The 21803-nt window shown below is 26.5% G+C and overlaps 1 protein-coding gene and 1 long non-coding RNA gene across 3 annotated transcripts; one reads left to right on the top strand and one right to left on the bottom strand.

Annotated features, from left to right (window-relative positions):
- Positions 1-1928: 1928 nt before the first annotated feature.
- On the top strand, positions 1929-21257 carry eIF5 (eukaryotic translation initiation factor 5). 2 transcript variants are annotated; one of them, XM_065510193.1, is made up of 5 exons: positions 1929-2089; positions 12509-12605; positions 15997-17228; positions 17293-17742; positions 19751-21257. In XM_065510193.1, exons 3-5 carry the CDS (start codon positions 17016-17018, stop codon positions 20447-20449), a joined length of 1362 nt encoding a protein of 453 aa, XP_065366265.1. In that variant the 5' UTR covers positions 1929-2089; positions 12509-12605; positions 15997-17015; the 3' UTR covers positions 20450-21257. The 2 variants fall into 2 exon arrangements, with proteins under 2 accessions (XP_065366265.1, XP_065366266.1); XM_065510194.1 differs by lacking the exon at positions 1929-2089 and adding an exon at positions 10213-10253.
- Positions 12413-15823, bottom strand: LOC135959148 (uncharacterized). Its single transcript, XR_010576506.1, has 2 exons — positions 15601-15823; positions 12413-12656 (listed from the first exon to the last, which is right to left on the bottom strand). It is a non-coding gene; the product is annotated as an uncharacterized LOC135959148 (long non-coding RNA).
- Positions 21258-21803: the final 546 nt, after the last annotated feature.

Genomic DNA, 21803 nt, shown 5'->3' on the forward strand with positions numbered 1-21803 from the left:
CAACTCTGCCTCTGTTTTTTTTCTGCTTTTCTTCCACCAACTACGCCATATTGCCACAAAGAAAAAACGACGATTATTATCAATTGTGCTTTTCAAGAGGTTATATACTTAGCTGCATTGCAATCGTTGTGAAATAATTGCGAAACGTTTTTAAAAAGTTTATACAATTTCAAAATTTTCTGTGCATTTTATACAAATTTTATTTGTTTAAAACAGTGTTTTATTTCGTAAGAAAAAAAACGTTTACGTTTTAACTATAAAATCCAGGTAAATAAATGTAGAAAGGGAATTTTTTTCAAGTCGTTTCAAGAGATAAAGTGAGGTTAGACAAAGGCCAACAAGAATTGCAAAAAATAAAATAAAAAGAGCTTTGAAAGGTTTTTGCAATTTTTCATGATGGACTGCTTAATTTTAAGGCTAAGCGAATAAAATAAATGACGTGTTAAATATAGTGAAAAAAGTAATGTTAAATTGACAAAATTTTTTTGGAAAATTCGAGAAAAATTTGTAATTTTTCGTGGTGGAGAACGTGTCCAAAGGGAACAGTTCATGTTTTTTGTTGTTGTAGGGAAATAGTGGTGGTTTATGTGTATGTGTGTGTTTTTCTTGGTTTTGAAGTGTGTTTTTTGTTGTTTTTGCCAAGAAAAAAAATTACTAAAGTTAAGGGTTGCCAAGAAATGTAGACGGAAAAGTGGAAAATGGATTAATAAATTTTCTTTCTAAAAGAAAGGAGGATATATTTTACGAAAAAGATATAAAAAATTTGTATATTTTAAAGAATATCAAATGGAGTAACACCAATTTTCAAATAAATATTTCAAAAATTTTTTTTTGGCTAAAGTCTAGTTTAAGGGTTGCACTTTGATTCGTTACCAAATTTTTATTTTAGGGCCTAGACTCTAGGCCCTAGAGTGAAAATTTTTGTTAGTAATTTCTACACTTTTCATTTGTGACCCCATAAAGTATATATATTCTGGATCGTTATAGACAGGGAAATCGAACTAGCCATATCCTGTCTATATGTTGAAATAAACTTTCCGAAGTTACCAAACAACTTACATCCATGATTAATACATCAATATATCCGCTTAAATTCCTATTTAAAATCGAGAAAATTGGCCCACAACTGGCTGAGATAACCTATTTTTCACCCAAAATTATTTCAACAAATTTTTTTCACCAAAAATGGTTTTTAATATTTTTTTTATAATTATATTTTATTAATTATTCAATTTTTATAGGTAGATTTTTTTTTAATTTCAAAATTTTTATAGATTAATTTAATTATTCAATTTTTATAGGTAGATTTTTTTTTTAATTTCAAAATTTTTATAGATTTTTTTTTAATTTTAAAAATTTTTAAAATTTTACTTTTGGCAACTCTTTGTTTGTGATTGGTTTATTTTGCAAACGGGGAAAAACACCAGTAAAACCTAGTAAACACACATAATTGCATGCTTAGCAACAATACTGTGTCAGTTTTTCTTTTTTTTTATTTATACAAGTTTTATTTATATACATTTGAATACAATAAATAATTAATTCAATTTCAACACAATAACAAAAAATTGCAATTATGTACCTAGTTCTTCTTTCTTTATACTTGTTGTTGTTGTGTATTTATAATCCATATCATTGTCTTCTTTCTTATATTCATTTCTTGTTTTTTTTTCTCTTCTTTTTTTCTTTGCAGTTAATACAAATTTGTTAATTATTTATTTTTCTGGTACACACAAAAGCCACATATTTTTGTGCTGAGTGCAAAACCGAGATAAACAAAACAAAAAATTCCATTTGCAAAATAATCTATATATAAAAAAAAACTCTTCCTCATTTAGTTTTTCTTTTTATTTTGTTTGCAAACAAAAACCTTAAAAATTTTTTGTTTGTATTTCTTCTCATGAATTTCTAATTGAAATCTAAAAGCTGCTAAAATTGCTGAATTCATATAATTCTATTGGAATTTTTTTGAGTTCGTTTTTTTCTTTAAATTAAATTAACAAAACAATTATTACTGAGTGGATACAAATTTTGAGGAAACCCCGTGCAAAGGAATATATTTTTTATATGACTTTTGAAAGAATAACAGGTAAGTGTTAAATATACAGTTATTTTTTATGAAAGTTTAAGATATCCAATGATATAAATTTTGTGTTATCAAACACAGTGAATGAAAATACAAACATTCACACGGTCATGACAACAACAATTTGGTGTTGCCAGAATTAGTCTATATTGTTATCAATCACTGTGAATGACAATGCAGTCATCCATATAGGATTGATAACAGGGATTTTTTAATGATGTAACTCATTCACATAGATTGATAACAAGTTTTTACATAAATTACTAACAAAAGTAAAAGTACTTTTACAGATTGATAACATTCACAATATATCACTGGAAATCTTACAATGATTCAGCTAATATTATAAATGGCAATTGGGTTTAAAATTTATATTTTGTCATAATATTTTGTTGAACATTATACAAATTTTAGAGTAAATTATTTATTGATATTTCTAGCATTTTAATCATTTCCATTAAAAACTGCAATCTTCAATGTTTTTTTTTCTTTCACAAATTGTGTTTAATTTCCAAAAATGATTATAATTTTTTTTAATGTCTTTGTTTTTACTTGTTTTACCACCACACACACCCTCCTCCTCCTTCCTCTCTTAAGACGTGTGCATCATTGAAATGTACCCAACAAAAAAAAAACAAACAAAATACAACACAAAATCAGACCGGTTTTCTTCAATAAATACGCTCTGAACGATATTATTTAAACAAGTCGTTAAGACTACTAAAATAAATAAAAGCTGAGAAGCAACAAAAAAAAATCAACAAAATTTTGATTGTACACTGTTGAGTTTAAAAACCATTACTTTTTTTTATTATTTCATTGCTGCTACTAAGGTGATTTAATGTTGTAGTTTTTGTTTTATATTATAATGCATTTTAATTGTTTTTTCTTTTTTTCAATTTTGTTTAACTTGGTTGAGTTTGTTTTAGCTTCCAAGACAACGTCAACAGTAAAATATATGTACGATGTACATTTATTTTATTATTCATTTGCCATTGTGAAATACATAGTATTTATATTTTGTGGCTTAGTTTTGTTTATGAGAAAAGTGCATGATTTAGAGTAGAAATTCATAAGACTAGAAATGTTTAAGGAGTTTGTTACACTTAGATTTTAAAGATTAGTACTCATTCTAGATTGAAAACTTAACAGCTGTAGGTAATTTTTAGTATGAACAGATTTATATTATGGCCAGTTTTAAGTTTGTTAAGCATTTTAGGTTTTATAGGAATAAATGTACCTTTGAAAGCTTTTTTGAATTAATTTTAAAGTCTATAAGTGAAAAACTCACTATAGTGGACAATTGTCATTGAAAATTGCAAGAAAAATAGAATTTCTTTGTGATTTGCATCTGGCAATTCTTTATGTGAATTACAATGAGCATTCACTTGGATTTGATAACAAGCATTAACAGTTCATTCACTGTGAATGTCATTTGGTAAATTTGTATGGGAATTACAAAGAACATTCACTTAGTTTTAATAACACAATAATTTGTATATCATTTTAAATTACATCTTTCTAGGTTTCAGTTAATAATTAACTGGCAATTACCAAAAAATTCATATATTTAGAATTCTTTTAGAATTATCCCATGTTTTTATAAAAAGTTTAGCTGATTGAATTAGTTACAGTAAGTCCCGGTCCACACAGTGAAACATTTGCTGCAAAACATTTTTAAATTCTCTTTTGAAACTGCATTTGTGTCCACACAGTGAAGTTTTTGCTTTTCAGTTTTTGACATTTCTGTACAGTACGAATACGAACGAATAAATGTGGATGACATACTCAACAAAAACTTCATGTACATGAAACAAAGTTCCCTTTTTCATTCCTCTTTCCCCTTTCATCAACAAACTCAAATGTTTTGCAGCAAATGTTTCACAGTGTGGACCGGGACTAATGAAAGAAATTTTTGTTTTCGTCTTTACTAAAAGAATTTTACATTTTTTTTAAACGAAATTCTTTAAACATTTGAAATTTTGATATAAAAAATTTAAGAAAAAATAAAAAAAATTCTTGATTTATAAAAAAACCAAATTTATTTTATAAAAATCTAAATTGTATCTGAATTACAACGAACATTTACTTGGATTTGATAGCAAGCATTCCCTATAGAACATTATTTTATTCAATATTTTTTTAAAAATTATTTTTGTTTTAAAAATTGTTTAAATATGTTATTTTTTTTTACAAAAATATAATTTAAAATTTTTTTACAAAAATATTTTTTCAAAATTTTTGAAAAAATATTTTTTCTTTTAAATTTTGTAACTTTGGAAAAGTAATCGATAATTTTTTAAAGAAAATAAAAGTAGAAAATTTATCGATGTTTTCTATTGAAAAGTTATCGATAACTTTTCTGTAGAATATGAAAGTTGTCGATAACTTTTCTCTAGAAAATGAAAAGTTATCGATAACTTTTAGTTTCTATAGAAAAGTTATCGATAACTTTTAGTTTCTATAGAAAAGTTATCGATAACTTTTAGTTTCTATAGAAAAGTTATCGATAACTTTTAGTTTCTATAGACAAGTTATCGATAACTTTTAGTTTCTATAGAAAAGTTATCGATAACTTTTAGTTTCTATAGAAAAGTTATCGATAACTTTTAGTTTCTACAGAAAAGTTATCGATAACTTTTAGTTTCTACAGAAAAGTTATCGATAACATTTAGTTTCTACAGAAAAGTTATCGATAACTTTTAGTTTCTACAGAAAAGTTATCGATAACTTTTAGTTTCTACAGAAAAGTTATCGATAACTTTTAGTTTCTACAGAAAAGTTATCGATAACTTTTAGTTTCTACAGAAAAGTTATCGATAACTTTTAGTTTCTACAGAAAAGTTATCGATAACTTTTAGTTTCTATAGAAAAGTTATCGATAACTTTTAGTTTCTATAGAAAAGTTATCGATAACTTTTAGTTTCTATAGAAAAGTTATCGATAACTTTTAGTTTCGATAGAAAAGTTATCGATAACTTTTAGTTTCTACAGAAAAGTTATCGATAACTTTTAGTTTCTATAGAAAAGTTATCGATAACTTTTAGTTTCTATAGAAAAGTTATCGATAACTTTTAGTTTCTATAGAAAAGTTATCGATAACTTTTAGTTTCTATAGAAAATCTATAGAAACGAAAGCTATTGATAATTTAATTATAGAAAACAAAAGTTATAATTTTTCAAAATTTTTTTTTTCAATTTCAAAACTTTTCAAAATTCAGTTTTTACACAAATTATTTTTGTAAAAACTGTATATTTATTTTAATTCTTATTAATTTTTAAAAATTTTAAAAATGTTTTTGTAAAAAAATTTCAAAATTTCCCAAAAAAAATTTAATAAATAATGAAGAATTTTGTTTGTAAAAAAAAACTTTTAAATTTTGCAAAAAAAAATTTAAAAATGTTGTTTAGTTTTTTATAGCTTTTTTATTCCTGAAAATGCTTTTTTATTCCTAAAATTGAAATAAAAATTTGTATATAAAATACCTTAAATCAAATAATTATTATTAAGTAAAAAACATGATACAATAATTGTAAAAGGTAGAAACAGAGGGAGAGTTTTCAATATTTACCCCTATAACGTCAAACTTTGATTTTGATTTTTTCATATTTTTTATATTTTCTTTTGTTTGACGTTACAAGAATTGTATAATTGAGAGTTTATGTTTTACTGAGTGTACCTTATATTGTTGTATAATGGTAAAAAAATAACAATTTTATTTTTTTTAAAATTTCAGTAAAATTATTGAAAAATATTATTGTAATATTTATTAAACAGTAGCACCATATTTTCCTATCTTCTTTATAATAAATCACATAACATTTAAAAAACTAATTGCCTCATTCACAAAATTTATATCATGTGAGGTAACAACAACAACAATAATTTCTTTCATAAATTGCAAACAAAATAGATATCATACCTTCAATTTATCTTTGAAATAGCACGTGTCAACTGTTAAATATGTACAACAAAAAAACAAGAAAATGAGCTAATTAATCAAACAAACCTTTATGATAAAAAGTAAATAACTTTTAAAGAAAAATCTGCAGCAAAACTAAGTCTTTTTTATCTTAAATTTCATAAATTTTAATTTATTTACATATTTATTTTTTTTTGTGAAATGACGTAGTAGTACATATTTCTTTCTATATTTACATTTAATTTTTGTGTGTTTTACTTTGAGATTGAGTTGAGTGTTGTATATTGTGGGTTTTAGATTATTTTTCTGTTTGTTAGCTGCTTGCTTTTTTTATTTGTATGAAATTCAGAAAGAAAATAAAAAATAGAATTTGTTTGAGCATAAATTATTTCAATGATGACGTTGGTGTTCGGTGTTGTTCGTCTCTTAAATTGTATGAGTTTGCAAATAAGAAATAATACATTTTCAATCTTAAGTGTTTGCATACTAAAAAAAAAATAAAATAAAATAAAAATAAGATTTCTATATGTATGAATGATATTCACACATGTGAATATTTGCAAAATAAAAAAAAACCTTGAATAGTTTGTTGCTAGTTTGTGTTTTTTATTAGAAAATAACGACATGACATTCATTATAATGTTTTTGTAATAAGTATAAAGAAAAATCTTAAGAATAATTCATTAGCACCTAAAAAGGGGGGATGAGAAATTAATAAATACAGAGAAATTAGTTAACAGTTTAAAGAAAAACACTTAAACACGAGTTTAAACCTAAAAAGCAAATAATTTCATAGGAAAATCGTAATGTTGTTGTTATAACAAGAGGGATAGTTTCCTATAATTCGGTTTTAGCCGATTATAATGTTTGAATGACTTAAAAATTCGTAATTTTTAAAATTTTTAACTTTAATTCGATGACTTTTTTTCGCTCTTTCTGGTTTCGAAGCCAAAAGAACTGCTCATCTTTTGAGGCAAAGAAAATATCAAGCCAATTTCAGATATTATGTTCTAAGGTGAAGCGTATCCCAGAGAGAGCCTTCTGCTTCGATCAGAACAAATTGGCGGATGAGGCAAAATTTCGCAACTACTTCTTTTTAAATAGGTTTTACGTTTTATAATAAAGACTACGTCTTATAATAAAGACTACGTCTTATAATAAAGACTAGGTCTTATACTAAAGACTAGGTCTTATACTAAAGACTAGGTCTTATACTAAAGACTAGGTCTTATACTAAAGACTAGGTCTTATACTAAAGACTACGTCTTATACTAAAGACTATGTCTTATACTAAAGACTATGTCTTATACTAAAGACTACGTCTTATACTAAACCACTTGTGACTACGTCTTATACTATAGACTACGTCTTATACTAAAGACTGCGTCTTATACTAAAGACTACGTCTTATACTAAAGGCTAGGTCTTATACTAAAGACTACGTCTTATACTAAAGACTACGTCTTATACTAAAGACTACGTCTTATACTAAAGACTACGTCTTATACTAAAGACTACGTCTTATACTAAAGACTACGTCTTATACTAAAGACTACGTCTTATACTAAAGACTACGTCTTATACTAAAGACTACGTCTTATACTAAAGACTACGTCTTATTCTAAAGACTACGTCTTATAGATTACGTTTTATACTAAAGACTACGTCTTATACTAAAGACTAGGTCTTATACTAAAGACTAGGTCTTATACTAAAGACTAGGTCTTATACTAAAGACTAGGTCTTATACTAAAGACTAGGTCTTATACTAAAGACTAGGTCTTATACTAAAGACTAGGTCTTATACTAAAGACTAGGTCTTATACTAAAGACTACGTCTTATACTAAAGACTATGTCTTATACTAAAGACTACGTCTTATACTAAACCACTTGTGACTACGTCTTATACTATAGACTACGTCTTATACTAAAGACTGCGTCTTATACTAAAGACTACGTCTTATACTAAAGACTAGGTCTTATACTAAAGGCTAGGTCTTATACTAAAGACTAGGTCTTATACTAATGACTACGTTTTATACTAAAGACTAGGTCTTATACTAAAGACTAGGTCTGATACTAAAGACTAGGTCTTATACTAAAGACTACGTCTTATACTAAAGACTACGTCTTATACTAAAGACTACGTCTTATACTAGAGATTACGTTTTATACTAAAGACTACGTCTTATACTAAAGACTAGGTCTTATAGTAAAGACTAGGTCTTATACTAAAGACTAGGTCTTATACTAAAGACTAGGTCTTATACTAAAGACTAGGTCTTATACTAAAGACTAGGTCTTATACTAAAGACTAGGTCTTATACTAAAGACTAGGTCTTATACTAAAGACTACGTCTTATACTAAAGACTATGTCTTATACTAAAGACTACGTCTTATACTAAAGACTACGTCTTATACTAAAGACTAGGTCTTATACTAAAGGCTAGGTCTTATACTAAAGACTAGGTCTTATACTAAAGACTACGTTTTATACTAAAGACTAGGTCTTATACTAAAGACTAGGTCTGATACTAAAGACTAGGTCTTATACTAAAGACTACGTCTTATACTAAAGACTACGTCTTATACTAAAGACTAGGTCTTATACTAAAGACTAGGTCTTATACTAAAGACTAGGTCTTATACTAAAGACTAGGTCTTATACTAAAGACTAGGTCTTATACTAAAGACTAGGTCTTATACTAAATACTAGGTCTTATACTAAAGACGTATGTTACCCAATTTTTGTAGATATTTTAAGATTTTATCTGTTTGTAGGATGTTAATGAGTGTCTTTTCTTAAAACTAATTAAATTAATTTATACCCACCTTTCTAAATTACATGCTTTTACATTTTGTGATAAAATTTAAAGTCTTCTTGCTAATTTAACCTTAAATGAACTCTCTGGTTTATTAGCTAAATAATACCTAGGTTTTATTTAATTGTTATTTTTGCTCAAATACATTCTCCTTTTGCTAGGTGTCATAGGCACAATACAATACAGGCTGCTAAACATAATAAGGCTCTGCTGAAATACTCAACCTAGCATAATAATTTTTCAATTGTACCTTAACACTTTAAATACACACTCTAACCCAACTTTTTATGTTTACAACAAAACAGCTTCAACAGCAGTCCCGATGGCTTTTTAAAACATCTATCAGAAACACATCTTTTGAGGCAATACAAATGATACTTATAAAAGGGTTTTTTCATGGAATTTTATATAAACTATTAAGAAAATAGGATTTGTAAGGAAAAAGGCATGCGCTGTTATGGTTAATGAAAAAAGAGACAGAGAGAAAGAGTATAATATAAAGAAAACTTGTGAAATAGAGAGTAGAACAAGTATCTTAAAAAATAACTTATTATGACGTAAATTAAATATTTGTTTAGTGATAAATATTTATATAATTTAATACTCTAGAGCCTCAACATATGCTTTACTTTTTTTATATTTTTATAACCAGCCTAAAAGTACACAATACTTTTAAGAAATTTTAAAAGGATTAACTTCAAAAATAGAATAAAAAAACTGTGAGAAATTCTTGCATTCAGAGAAAATGAGCAAGAATTTTAAAGAGCGTAATATTTTTCAAATAGTTACTCTTGCTAAACCTAAAAGTATGCTTTCATAAGGACATAACTTTTAGTCTTTTTCAAGAGCTGAACCGTGCAACACCTAGAAAACTTTAATCAACCAAAAAAACACAAGTGGTTTTTGCTAATTACCAAAAGTATTATCATATACAGAAATTTTCAACAAACATAGACAGAAATTAATTAAAAAAAAAACAAAACGGAAGTGGAAATAAATTACTTTTTTTTAAACAAAAAAAACCCAGCAACTAAACATTTAAATTTCATTTAAGAAAAAAAAAAATATTCAAAAAATCTTTTTATTTAAATTAAACAAATTTTTCAAATTATTTTTATTAAATTTCTTATATTTTGTTTTAGATTTACAATTTGTGCTATTAATTGAAAACCATTAATAATTACTAACAATTTAAGAAGTATCTTATAAACCAGACAATTAATTAAGTGTACGCGAGTGCTTTTGATTATAATTTTCTTACATTTCTACATTTCTTCTTTCAATTACAAGCCTTTTTGTGAAATATCCTTAAACGTGTTGAATAAATTACATAAAAAACAAGAGCATCATCATCTTATGGTGGGCTCTTTAACATTATTACAATTTGTGGTGTCTTACGCCTACCATAAACCTAACACAAGTAAGTTTTTCAAAAATTCTTAAAAAAAATATTTTGAAAACAGCTTTAAACATCAAAAACCATTTTTTTTTAAATCAATACTTTATTATCTCAGGCAGGCATCTTCAATTATTTTTCTAGTTTCTGTTCTGTTCTTTTTTTGGATTTAATAAGGTTTCCTTTTCCTGCCTTGTTGTTCTGTGGCAAATACATACATACATTTTCCTTTCAAGTCTTAATACTTTAACAGTTGAGTTGGTCTTTTTCTTGTCTATTCTGCTTTATTTTCATCATTTCCTTTTTAGGGTTTTGTCGTCCTGTGTTTGGAAAATAAATTTTTGTATATCTGGCAGTTTTTAATGTCCTTCGTGTTTTAGTGCATATAGATTTAGGGCCATGAACGATAAAGCCGAGCTAAAAAGAGAAGGATTTTAAACCTAGAATTAATTTAAAAAATTTACAAATTTTGAATAAGTTTTTCATGGAAAATAGAAGCAGCCAATAATAATTTTCATAGAATTATCGATAACTTTTACCTAGAAAATAAATGTTATCGAAAATTATTCTAGAGAAAACAAAAGTTATCGATAACTTTTACCTAGAAAATAAATGTTATCGAAAATTATTCTAGAGAAAACAAAAGTTATCGATAACTTTTCTATAGAAAACAAAAGTTATCGATGACTTTTCTTTAGAAAACAAAAGTTATCGAAACATTTCTATAGAAAACAAAAGTTATCGATAACTTTTCTGTAGGAAACAAAAGTTATCGATAATTTTTAATAGAAAACAAAAGTTATCGATAATTTTTAATAGAAAACAAAAGTTATCGATAACTTTTCTTTAGAAAACAAAAGTTATCGATAACTTTTCTATAGAAAACAAAAGTTATCGATAACTTTTCTTTAGAAAACAAAAGTTATCGATAACTTTTCTTTAGAAAACAAAAGTTATCGATAATTTTTCTTTAGGAAACACAAGTTATCGATAACTTTTCTTTAGGACACACAAGTTATCGATAACTTTTCTTTAGAAAACAAAAGTTATCGATAACTTTTCTATAGAAAACAAAAGTTATCGATAACTTTTCTATAGAAAACAAAAGTTATCGATAACTTTTCTATAGAAAACAAAAGTTATCGATAACTTTTCTATAGAAAACAAAAGTTATCGATAACTTTTCTATAAAAAACAAAAGTTATCGATAACTTTTCTATAGAAAACAAAAGTTACTGATAACTTTTCTATAGAAATCGATAACTTTTCTATAGAAAACAAAAGTTATCTATAACTTTTCTCTTGAAAACAAAAGTTATCGATAACTTTTCTCTTGAAAACAAAAGTTATCGATAACTTTTCTGTAGGAAACAAAAGTTATCGATAATTTTGAATAGGAAACAAAAGTTATCGATAATTTTTAATAGAAAATAAAAGTTATCGATAACTTTTCCATAGAACTCAAAAGTTATCGATAACTTTTCTATAGAACACAAAAATTATCGATAACTTTTCCATAGAAAATAAAAGTTATCGATAATTTTTTCCTAGAAAATAAAAGCTATCGATAAATTTTCTATAGAAAACTAAATTTAGTGATAACTTTTCTCCAGAAGACAAAAGTTATCGATAACTTTTCCATAGAAAATAAAAGTTATCGAAAATTATTCTGCAGAAAATAATATTTATCGATTACTTTTCTCTACAAAATGAAGGTTATCGATAACTTTGCAAAATAAAACAAAAGTTATCGAAAATTATTCTAGAGGCAATAAATTATCGATAATTATCTAGATAAAATGAAAGTTATCGATAACTTTTATCGAGAAAATAAAAGTTATCGATAACTTTTCTATACAAAATAAATGTTATCGTTACTTTTCTATAGAAAACAAAAGTTATCGACAACTGTTCTCTAGAAAATTAAAGTTATCGATTACTTCTTTCTAGAAAATAAATTTTTTAGACAACTATTCTCTAGAAAATAAAATTTATCGATAACTTTTCTCTTGAAAATAAAAGTATTATTTTTCTTTTTTTTTGTAACAACTTTAAAAGTTTATACAAATGTTTTCATAATTATGAACGTAAAAACTATGCCAGCATAATATTAAATATAAAAACGAATTGCCATAAATCTTTGTGTAATACCCCACGAAACTATTTGCCAAAATCCAATTAAATCTTTTAGAAATCTGTAATTTATTGCGGAATAAACCAATTATATCAATTATTTATTTAATAATAATAATTTTCTTTATTTCTCTACATTGTTGCAGAAACACCAGTATACCAGAAAACACCTCCATCTCCACCTCAACGGAGCAAGCTAGTTAGTTCGTGCATGAATTCACATCGGCGTTATTTAAGTCATAGGTAAGAATTTGGTTCATTTGCTTGGTTTGAAACATTATAATTAAAATTTATCTGAAATACCAGAGAATAAACGTAAAATAAAACAATAACAAAATAGAACACAACACATGTTTTATAGTGGGGAACATTAACAAAACAACAACAACAACAAAAAATCAATAATGTAAATCGTTTTTCATTACATGCCTGCAGTCAGTCTAGCACCATGTTGGTTTATACCAAATAATTTTTTATTGTTTCTATTTCTATTATAACCTAAAACCCAACTGTTTTTAAACGAACCTATTTAATATAATAGGACAGTTTAGCTAAATTATATAGAAGAGTTAAGGTTATGTAAGCACAAACAATTTTGGCGCAGTGTTATAATGTTGTCATGATAAATGTCAAGGCATTTAACGGGAAATTTATAACTTTTCTACAGAATAATAACGTTGTCGAAAACTTTTTTTTAGAATTTCTACAGAATAGCAAAGTTATCGATAACTTTTCAATAGAACACAAAAGTTATCGATAACTTTTCTATAGAAAACAAAAGTTATCGAAACATTTCTATAGAAAACAAAAGTTATCGATGACTTTTCTTCAGAAAACAAAAGTTATCGATGACTTTTCTTCAGAAAACAAAAGTTATCGATGACTTTTCTTTAGAAAACAAAAGTTATCGAAACATTTCTATAGAAAACAAAAGTTATCGATAACTTTTCTATAGAAAACAAAAGTTATCGATAACTTTTCTATAGAAAACAAAAGTTATCCATTATTTTTCTATAGAAAACCAAAGTTATCGATAATATTTATATAGAAAACAAAAGTTATCGATAACTTTTCTATAGAAAAGTAAAGTTATCGATAACTTTTCTATAGAAAAGTAAAGTTATCGATAACTTTTCTATAGAAAAGTAAAGTTATCGATAACTTTTCTATAGAAAAGTAAAGTTATCGATAACTTTTCTATAGAAAAGTAAAGTTATCGATAACTTTTATATAGAAAAGTAAAGTTATCGATAACTTTTCTATAGAAAAGTAAAGTTATCGATAACTTTTCTATAGAAAAGTAAAGTTATCGATAACTTTTCTATAGAAAAGTAAAGTTATCGATAACTTTTCTATAGAAAAGTAAAGTTATCGATAACTTTTCTATAGAAAAGTAAAGTTATCGATAACTTTTCTATAAAAGACAGGAGTTATCGATAACTTTTCTATAAAAGACAGGAGTTATCGATAACTTTTCTATAAAAGACAGGAGTTATCGATAACTTTTCTATAAAAGACAGGAGTTATCGATAACTTTTCTATAGAAAAGTAAAGTTATCGATAACTTTTCTATAGAAAAGTAAAGTTATCGATAACTTTTCTATAGAAAAGTAAAGTTATCGATAACTTTTCTATAGAAAAGTAAAGTTATCGATAACTTTTCTATAGAAAAGTAAAGTTATCGATAACTTTTCTATAGAAAAGTAAAGTTATCGATAACTTTTCTATAGAAAAGTAAAGTTATCGATAACTTTTCTATAGAAAAGTAAAGTTATCGATAACTTTTCTATAGAAAAGTAAAGTTATCGATAACTTTTCTATAGAAAAGTAAAGTTATCGATAACTTTTCTATAGAAAAGTAAAGTTATCGATAACTTTTCTATAGAAAAGTAAAGTTATCGATAACTTTTCTATAGAAAAGTAAAGTTATCGATAACTTTTCTATAGAAAAGTAAAGTTATCGCTAGCTTTTCTATAGAAAAGTAAAGTTATCGCTAGCTTTTCTATAGAAAAGTAAAGTTATCGATAGCTTTTCTATAGAAAAGTAAAGTTATCGATAGCTTTTCTATAGAAAAGTAAAGTTATGGATAACTTTTCTATAGAAAAGTAAAGTTATCGATAACTTTTCTATAGAAAAGTAAAGTTATCGATAACTTTTCTATAGAAAAGTAAAGTTATCGATAACTTTTCTATAGAAAAGTAAAGTTATCGATAACTTTTCTATAGAAAAGTAAAGTTATCGATAACTTTTCTATAGAAAAGTAAAGTTATCGATAACTTTTCTATAGAAAAGTAAAGTTATCGATAACTTTTCTATAGAAAAGTAAAGTTATCGATAACTTTTCTATAGAAAAGTAAAGTTATCGATAACTTTTCTATAGAAAAGTAAAGTTATCGATAACTTTTCTATAGAAAAGTAAAGTTATCGATAACTTTTCTATACAAAAGTAAAGTTATCGATAACTTTTCTATACAAAAGTAAAGTTATCGATAACTTTTCTATACAAAAGTAAAGTTATCGATAACTTTTCTATAGAAAAGTAAAGTTATCGATAACTTTTCTATAGAAAACAAAAGTTATCGATAACTTTTCTATAGAAAACAAAAGTTATCGATAACTTTTCTATAGAAAACAAAAGTTATCGATAACTTTTCTATAGAAAACAAAAGTTATCGATAACTTTTCTATAGAAAACAAAAGTTATCGATAACTTTTCTATAGAAAACAAAAGTTATCGATAACTTTTCTATAGAAAACAGAAGTTATCGATAACTTTTCTATAGAAAACAAAAGTTATCGATAACTTTTGTATAGAAAACAAAAGTTATCGATAACTTTTGTATAGAAAACAAAAGTTATCGATATCTTTTCTATGAAATATCAAAGTTATCGTTAACTTTTCTATAGAAAACAAATGTTATTGATAACTTTTCTATAGAAAACAAATGTTATTGATAACTTTTCTATAGAAAACAAATGTTATCGATAACTTTTCTATAGAAAAGTAAAGTAATCGAATGAAATTTCACAATTTAATTTGTTTTCATTAATTTGCTCTTCTCTGTTCTCTATACTAAGGGTAAAATGTTGTGTGCTTTTTTAGTTTTAACGCCTAAAAGTGTGCTTTTCACAGACAAAACTTTTCGTTTTTAAAATAGTATGCATGTATGTATAGTAGGTATTTGATTTACTTGTTTTGTTGTTGTTTGTTTACAACTTTTCAAATAAATGACTTACTGCAGTAAATTTAACATTTCGTAATAATACTGCTGCTGTTGTTTTCCCCTCCTCTCCTCCTCTGTTTACAATTCAGCATTACGTGTTTCTAGTACATTTAAAAACATGGCAGCTGAAATGTAAATGAAAGAATAAAGAAAAAATGTTGTTGAAATGGAAATTCTTGCATGGTGGCAGCAAAATAACATGTTGCCAGGATGTGTGTATATGGAAATAATTATAGATTTTCAGCTATTTCAAAACTACTAAGCGGTCAAGGCTAAAAAGAAAGAGATTTATTATTTTAGAAAATAATTAAATTTTTAAGAATTGGGTTAAGGACTTTTTAAACTTAATTTTTAATTTTAAAAACCAATAATTAATTTTAATGATTTCTTTATATATTTTTTATTGCAGGACTTCAAAATTTTCTAGTAACAGACATCGGAAACTTCAACCTTTTAGAGAAACGTGAGGCTCTTATTCAATGAATTAAAAACGCGCCCTCGTTTGTCGAATTTCAAAAACTATTTTTTATAAATATAAATAATAAACCACAAATACCACATACACACAAAAAATATTAAACATATAAATGTAAAAAAAATTGATAAAAAAATTTCTAAAAAAAGCAAAACAAAAATTTCTAAAAAAATTAAAAACACATCCGCGTTAAACCCAAAAAAGGAGGAGTGTAAACAAACAAATCAAATCAAATAAATTCAACAAGAATTATTAAATAAAACAAAAATATAAAGAAGCCCTTATATAAAATCAATACAAAGAATAATCACAAGAACTTTATATTAACTAATTATAACTAAAGACAACAACAATATATATAAAAAAGGACATTTGAAACTAGTTACAGTTTCAAACAAACAGCAAATTAATTTCTAACCCTAAAAACCAACCAACCAACCAACTCGTTGTTCGTTCAATTTGAACTTTAAACCAAAGTCCTTAAAAACAAAAACAAACTTCATGAATTTACCAAACTGCATAAAACCATATAATAAATCAAAAAATAAAAATCTTAAACCTTTTATTCCAAACGTCACCTACAACACCCACAACAGCAACAACATACTGCAGTCGTCAGCAAACTGTGGCCAAGCAGAGGAGACCTACGATTCCTATTATAACTTAAACCAGTTGTTGATGTTTATTGAAAACGATTTTGTCGCCGCTGGTAATGAGGTTTTTTGCCCACACACACAACTATCTGAGCGTTATTTGAGTTAATTTCATCATCACAAAATAACAAACAGGATTAGACAATTTTGGATATCCTTTAAGGGACTAAAGAATTTGGATTGTTAACAAAAACGGCTTAAAGCTTTTACACACATACAAAAACACGCTAAAACACACAAACAAAGGAAATCTACGGAAATATTTAATTGTTGTGAACCTGAGACAGACTTTTATTCAAAATGGGTTCCGTTAATGTTAATCGCAATGTCACTGACATTTTCTATCGCTACAAAATGCCGCGCATTTTGGCCAAGGTCGAGGGCAAGGGTAATGGCATTAAAACCGTCATTGTCAATATGGCCGAAGTTGCTAGGGCCATTGGCCGACCAGCCACCTATCCAACCAAGTATTTTGGTTGTGAATTGGGTGCTCAAACTCAATTTGATTACAAGGTAAATTGAAGAATTTTCCCCAAATAAAATGTTTTTTTTTTTAATTTCCATTTTCAATTTTAAGAATGAACGTTTCATTGTGAATGGCTCCCATGATGCTGCCAAACTACAAGATCTCTTGGACGGTTTCATCCGCAAATATGTCTTGTGTCCCGAATGCGATAATCCCGAAACCGATTTAACTGTTTCGGCCAAAAATCAAACCATTTCTCAGTCTTGCAAGGCCTGTGGTTTCCATGGCCTTTTGAAAGTCCATCACAAGGTTAATACTTTCATTTTGAAAAATCCACCCACTATTAACCCGGCTGTCCAGGGTTCTTCGTTGACCGAGGGCAAGCGTGCTAAACGTTCCAAGGGTAAGAACGGTGAGAATGGTGATGCTAACAATTCGATGGGCAAGAATTCCGATGATTCGGATGGCGGCAATCAGGCCAGTCAAACGGAGGCAAAAATTAGTGCCGCTTTGCCGGAGAAGACTGATGACGATGAAGATTGGAGTGTTGATGTGTCGAAGGTGAGTGAGACAATTCAGAATTTCTTCATTAGTTCGTTTTAATCATTTTTACTAAAAACAAATCTTTATACCAAATATTTGATTTGAACAAAATTTCATATTTTTCTTTTCTTGGTATTAGAAATGTTAGCGATAGCTCTGCTATTCTATTTCGATAACTTTATTATTCGAATGAAAAGTTATCGATAACTTTATTTTTTTATAGAAAAGTTATCGATAACTTTATTTTTCTATAGAAAAGTTATCGATAACTTCATTATTCAAAAGAAAAGTTATCAATAACTTTATTTTTCTATAGAAAAATTATCGATAACTTTATTTTTTTATAGAAAAGTTATCTATAACTTTATTTTTCTATAGAAAAGTTATCGATAACTTTATTTTTCTATAGAAAAATTATCGATAACTTTATTTTTCTATAGAAAATTTATCGATAACTTTATTATTCAAAAGAAAAGTTATCGATAACTTTATTTTTCTATAGAAAAGTTATCGATAACTTTACTTTTCTATAGAAAAGTTATCGATAACTTTACTTTTCTATAGAAAAGTTATCGATAACTTTACTTTTCTATAGAAAAGTTATCGATAACTTTACTTTTCTATAGAAAAGTTATCGATAACTTTACTTTTCTATAGAAAAGTTATCGATAACTTTACTTTTCTATAGAAAAGTTATCGATAACTTTACTTTTCTATAGAAAAGTTATCGATAACTTTACTTTTCTATAGAAAAGTTATCGATAACTTTACTTTTCTATAGAAAAGTTATCGATAACTTTACTTTTCTATAGAAAAGTTATCGATAACTTTACTTTTCTATAGAAAAGTTATCGATAACTTTACTTTTCTATAGAAAAGTTATCGATAACTTTATTTTTCTATAGAAAAGTTATCGATAACTTTACTTTTCTATAGAAAAGTTATCGATAACTTTACTTTTCTATAGAAAAGTTATCGATAACTTTACTTTTCTATAGAAAAGTTATCGATACTTTTCTATAGAAAAGTTATCGATAACTTTACTTTTCTATAGAAAAGTTATCGATAACTTTACTTTTCTATAGAAAAGTTATCGATAACTTTACTTTTCTATAGAAAAGTTATCGATAACTTTACTTTTCTATAGAAAAGTTATCGATAACTTTACTTTTCTATAGAAAAGTTATCGATAACTTTACTTTTCTATAGAAAAGTTATCGATAACTTTACTTTTCTATAGAAAAGTTATCGATAACTTTACTTTTCTATAGAAAAGTTATCGATAACTTTACTTTTCTATAGAAAAGTTATCGATAACTTTACTTTTCTATAGAAAAGTTATCGATAACTTTACTTTTCTATAGAAAAGTTATCGATAACTTTACTTTTCTATAGAAAAGTTATCGATAACTTTACTTTTCTATAGAAAAGTTATCGATAACTTTACTTTTCTATAGAAAAGTTATCGATAACTTTACTTTTCTATAGAAAAGTTATCGATAACTTTACTTTTCTATAGAAAAGTTATCGATAACTTTACTTTTCTATAGAAAAGTTATCGATAACTTTACTTTTCTATAGAAAAGTTATCGATAACTTTACTTTTCTATAGAAAAGTTATCGATAACTTTACTTTTCTATAGAAAAGTTATCGATAACTTTATTTTTCTATAGAACAGCTATCGATAACTTTAGTTTTCTATAGAAAATTTATCGATAACTTTATTATTCGTAAGAAAAGTTATCAATAACTTTGTTTTTCAAGAAAAAAGTTATCGATAACTTTATTTTTCAAAAGAAAGAAACTGTTATTCTAAAGACAAGTTAATTGTTTACTAAAAACATCACCTAAATTTTTATTACTTTTAATTTTCATCAAAATGAGTATTCTTTCCAAACATTTTAAAATATTTGCATCCGAAACTTCATTTTCACCATCTTTCGCTCATTTACTAACAAATAATACAACTTGCGTTTTGTAGCGGCCCCCCTTATTGACCACTTTCATTTAACTCTCCCTTTATAGGAAGCCATACGTGCTCGTCTGCAAGATTTAACCGATGGCGCCAAGAGTATGACCATTTCGGATGACTACGATAAAACCGAAAAGGAACGCATTGACATTTTCTATGAAATTGTCAAGAAGAAGTTGGATGCTGGCCAATTGGAATCGGTGGCCGAACACAAGGATCTCCTGATCGAAGCCGAACGTTTGGACATTGTCAACAAGGCCTCTTTGGTGTTGGCCGAATTACTCTTCTCCGAGAATCTACCACAAGATGTGCGCAAACATCGTGTCTTACTATTGCGTTTCACTCATAACAATCAAAAGGCTCAGCGCTATTTGATTGGTGGCATTGAACAGGTCATTGCCTTGCACAAGGACAAACTTTTACCCAAAGTGGCTGGTGTCTTTAAGTTGTTCTATGATGCCGACATTTTGGATGAGAAAGTGATATTGGAGTGGTCGCAAAAGGTGAGCAAGAAGTATGTGTCCAAGGATGTGGCCACTGAGATACATGAAAAGACCAAACCTTTTATACAATGGCTTAAGGAGGCCGAGGAGGAGGATTCCTCAGAAGAAGAGGATGATGAAGATTCAGAGGTGGAGATTGAATATAATGATCGTGCTCGTGTGGAGCCTTTGAAGGCTGTTAAGCAAGTGGCCAAGAAGGTCATTGATGAGGACGATGATGGCGAGGAGATTGATATCGATGATATCTAAATGCAAACGATACTAACACACACTGGCAAAAGTCTTTAATTAAACAAAATAATAAGTCCTTTTTCTACTTTTTAACCAACAAATCCCAGACCTGCTACAACATTTATTGAAATATTAAATTTTTTTTACTTAATATTACCTTAATTAATATTAATATAGATTTTTTTTTTTAATTTTTTGATTTATTAAAAACCTTCTTCCTCTAATTAATTTTATTATAACGTTAAATTTTATTACTTGTTATATTTTTTCTTTTATTTTTAAACAATTCCATCCAAAAGGGCTTTTGTTTTTTTTTCGTTTTAAACTTTAACTCTCTCTCCTTTTTTTAAAAATGAAATAATTTAATATTTTTTTAGAAATTTTATTTTGCACAACAAAAAAAATGTATTGAAAAAAATTAATAATAAAAAAAAAATTATAAAACTTTGAAAAAACTGGTGGTATTTACAGCAAAGCTTTTCTTTTTCTTAATTTAAATTCAAAATTTATTGAATTTTCTTAACAAGTTTAAAAGTTTTGTTTACCATGGCCAAAAAAAAAACAAGTAACACATTTACAATTTTCATATAAACACCATTTATAAGATTTTCTTTATTTCATTTAAGCTTATATTTGTAGGGTTTTTTATTATTATTATTAATTCTATTATTTTAGTTTGTATTCCATTTATATAAAATATATATTCTATATTTTTATGCAATTTCTCTTCTACGGCCCCCCCGCCCCCATCTCTTTTTTCAAATAATATATAAATATATGCAATTTCAAGAAATAAAATTATTAATAAAAAAATATACAAAACAAAGTGTGCAATTTTTTCATTAAGGGACTAGGAGTTAAGCTACGTTTCCGCATACGACGTAATCGGCACCGAAAACGAAATTCCATACATTTGCACCGAAAAGAAGTTCGTTTCAGAAATCGGCAACGAAAATTGGAAACGAAATGGCACCGATCAGTAACGAAAAACCTGTCATTTGGGGCCGGAACGAAAACAACTTCAAGTAGGTTGTTTTCGGTGCTGTGGGAACGAAATTATTTTAATTATTTTTTTATTTCAAATCAAAATGAATAAAAAAATACATTTTCTTTATCGGAAGAGAAAAAAATAATAGATTTCGTCGAAAATAATGAAATTCTATTTAATGTGCGACATCCAAAATTAAAAAAACAATTTCGTTTCTGTTTTATGCCGCAAGACACCCAACTGAAACGAAAACAATTCAGAAACGTTTTTCAGTTTTCGTTATCGGCACCGATTACGGTGTATGCGGAAACGTAGCTTTAGTGGAAAATGTGAGGACCCCAAGGGGGCTGAATTTCTTAAATGACAGTTGCTACGTAATTCGAA

The sequence above is a fragment of the Calliphora vicina genome, chromosome 4 (assembly GCF_958450345.1).
Source record: "Calliphora vicina chromosome 4, idCalVici1.1, whole genome shotgun sequence".
Lineage (NCBI taxonomy): Eukaryota > Metazoa > Arthropoda > Insecta > Diptera > Calliphoridae > Calliphora > Calliphora vicina.

Bases quoted from the DNA above. Each gene is read 5' to 3' on its own strand.
- eIF5 (XM_065510193.1), top strand. From the start codon at position 17,016: ATGGGTTCCGTTAATGTTAATCGCAATGTCACTGACATTTTCTATCGC. The intron at 17,229-17,292 runs GTAAATTGAAGA...TTCAATTTTAAG, and splicing joins AAACTCAATTTGATTACAAG to AATGAACGTTTCATTGTGAA. The intron at 17,743-19,750 runs GTGAGTGAGACA...CTCCCTTTATAG, and splicing joins GGAGTGTTGATGTGTCGAAG to GAAGCCATACGTGCTCGTCT.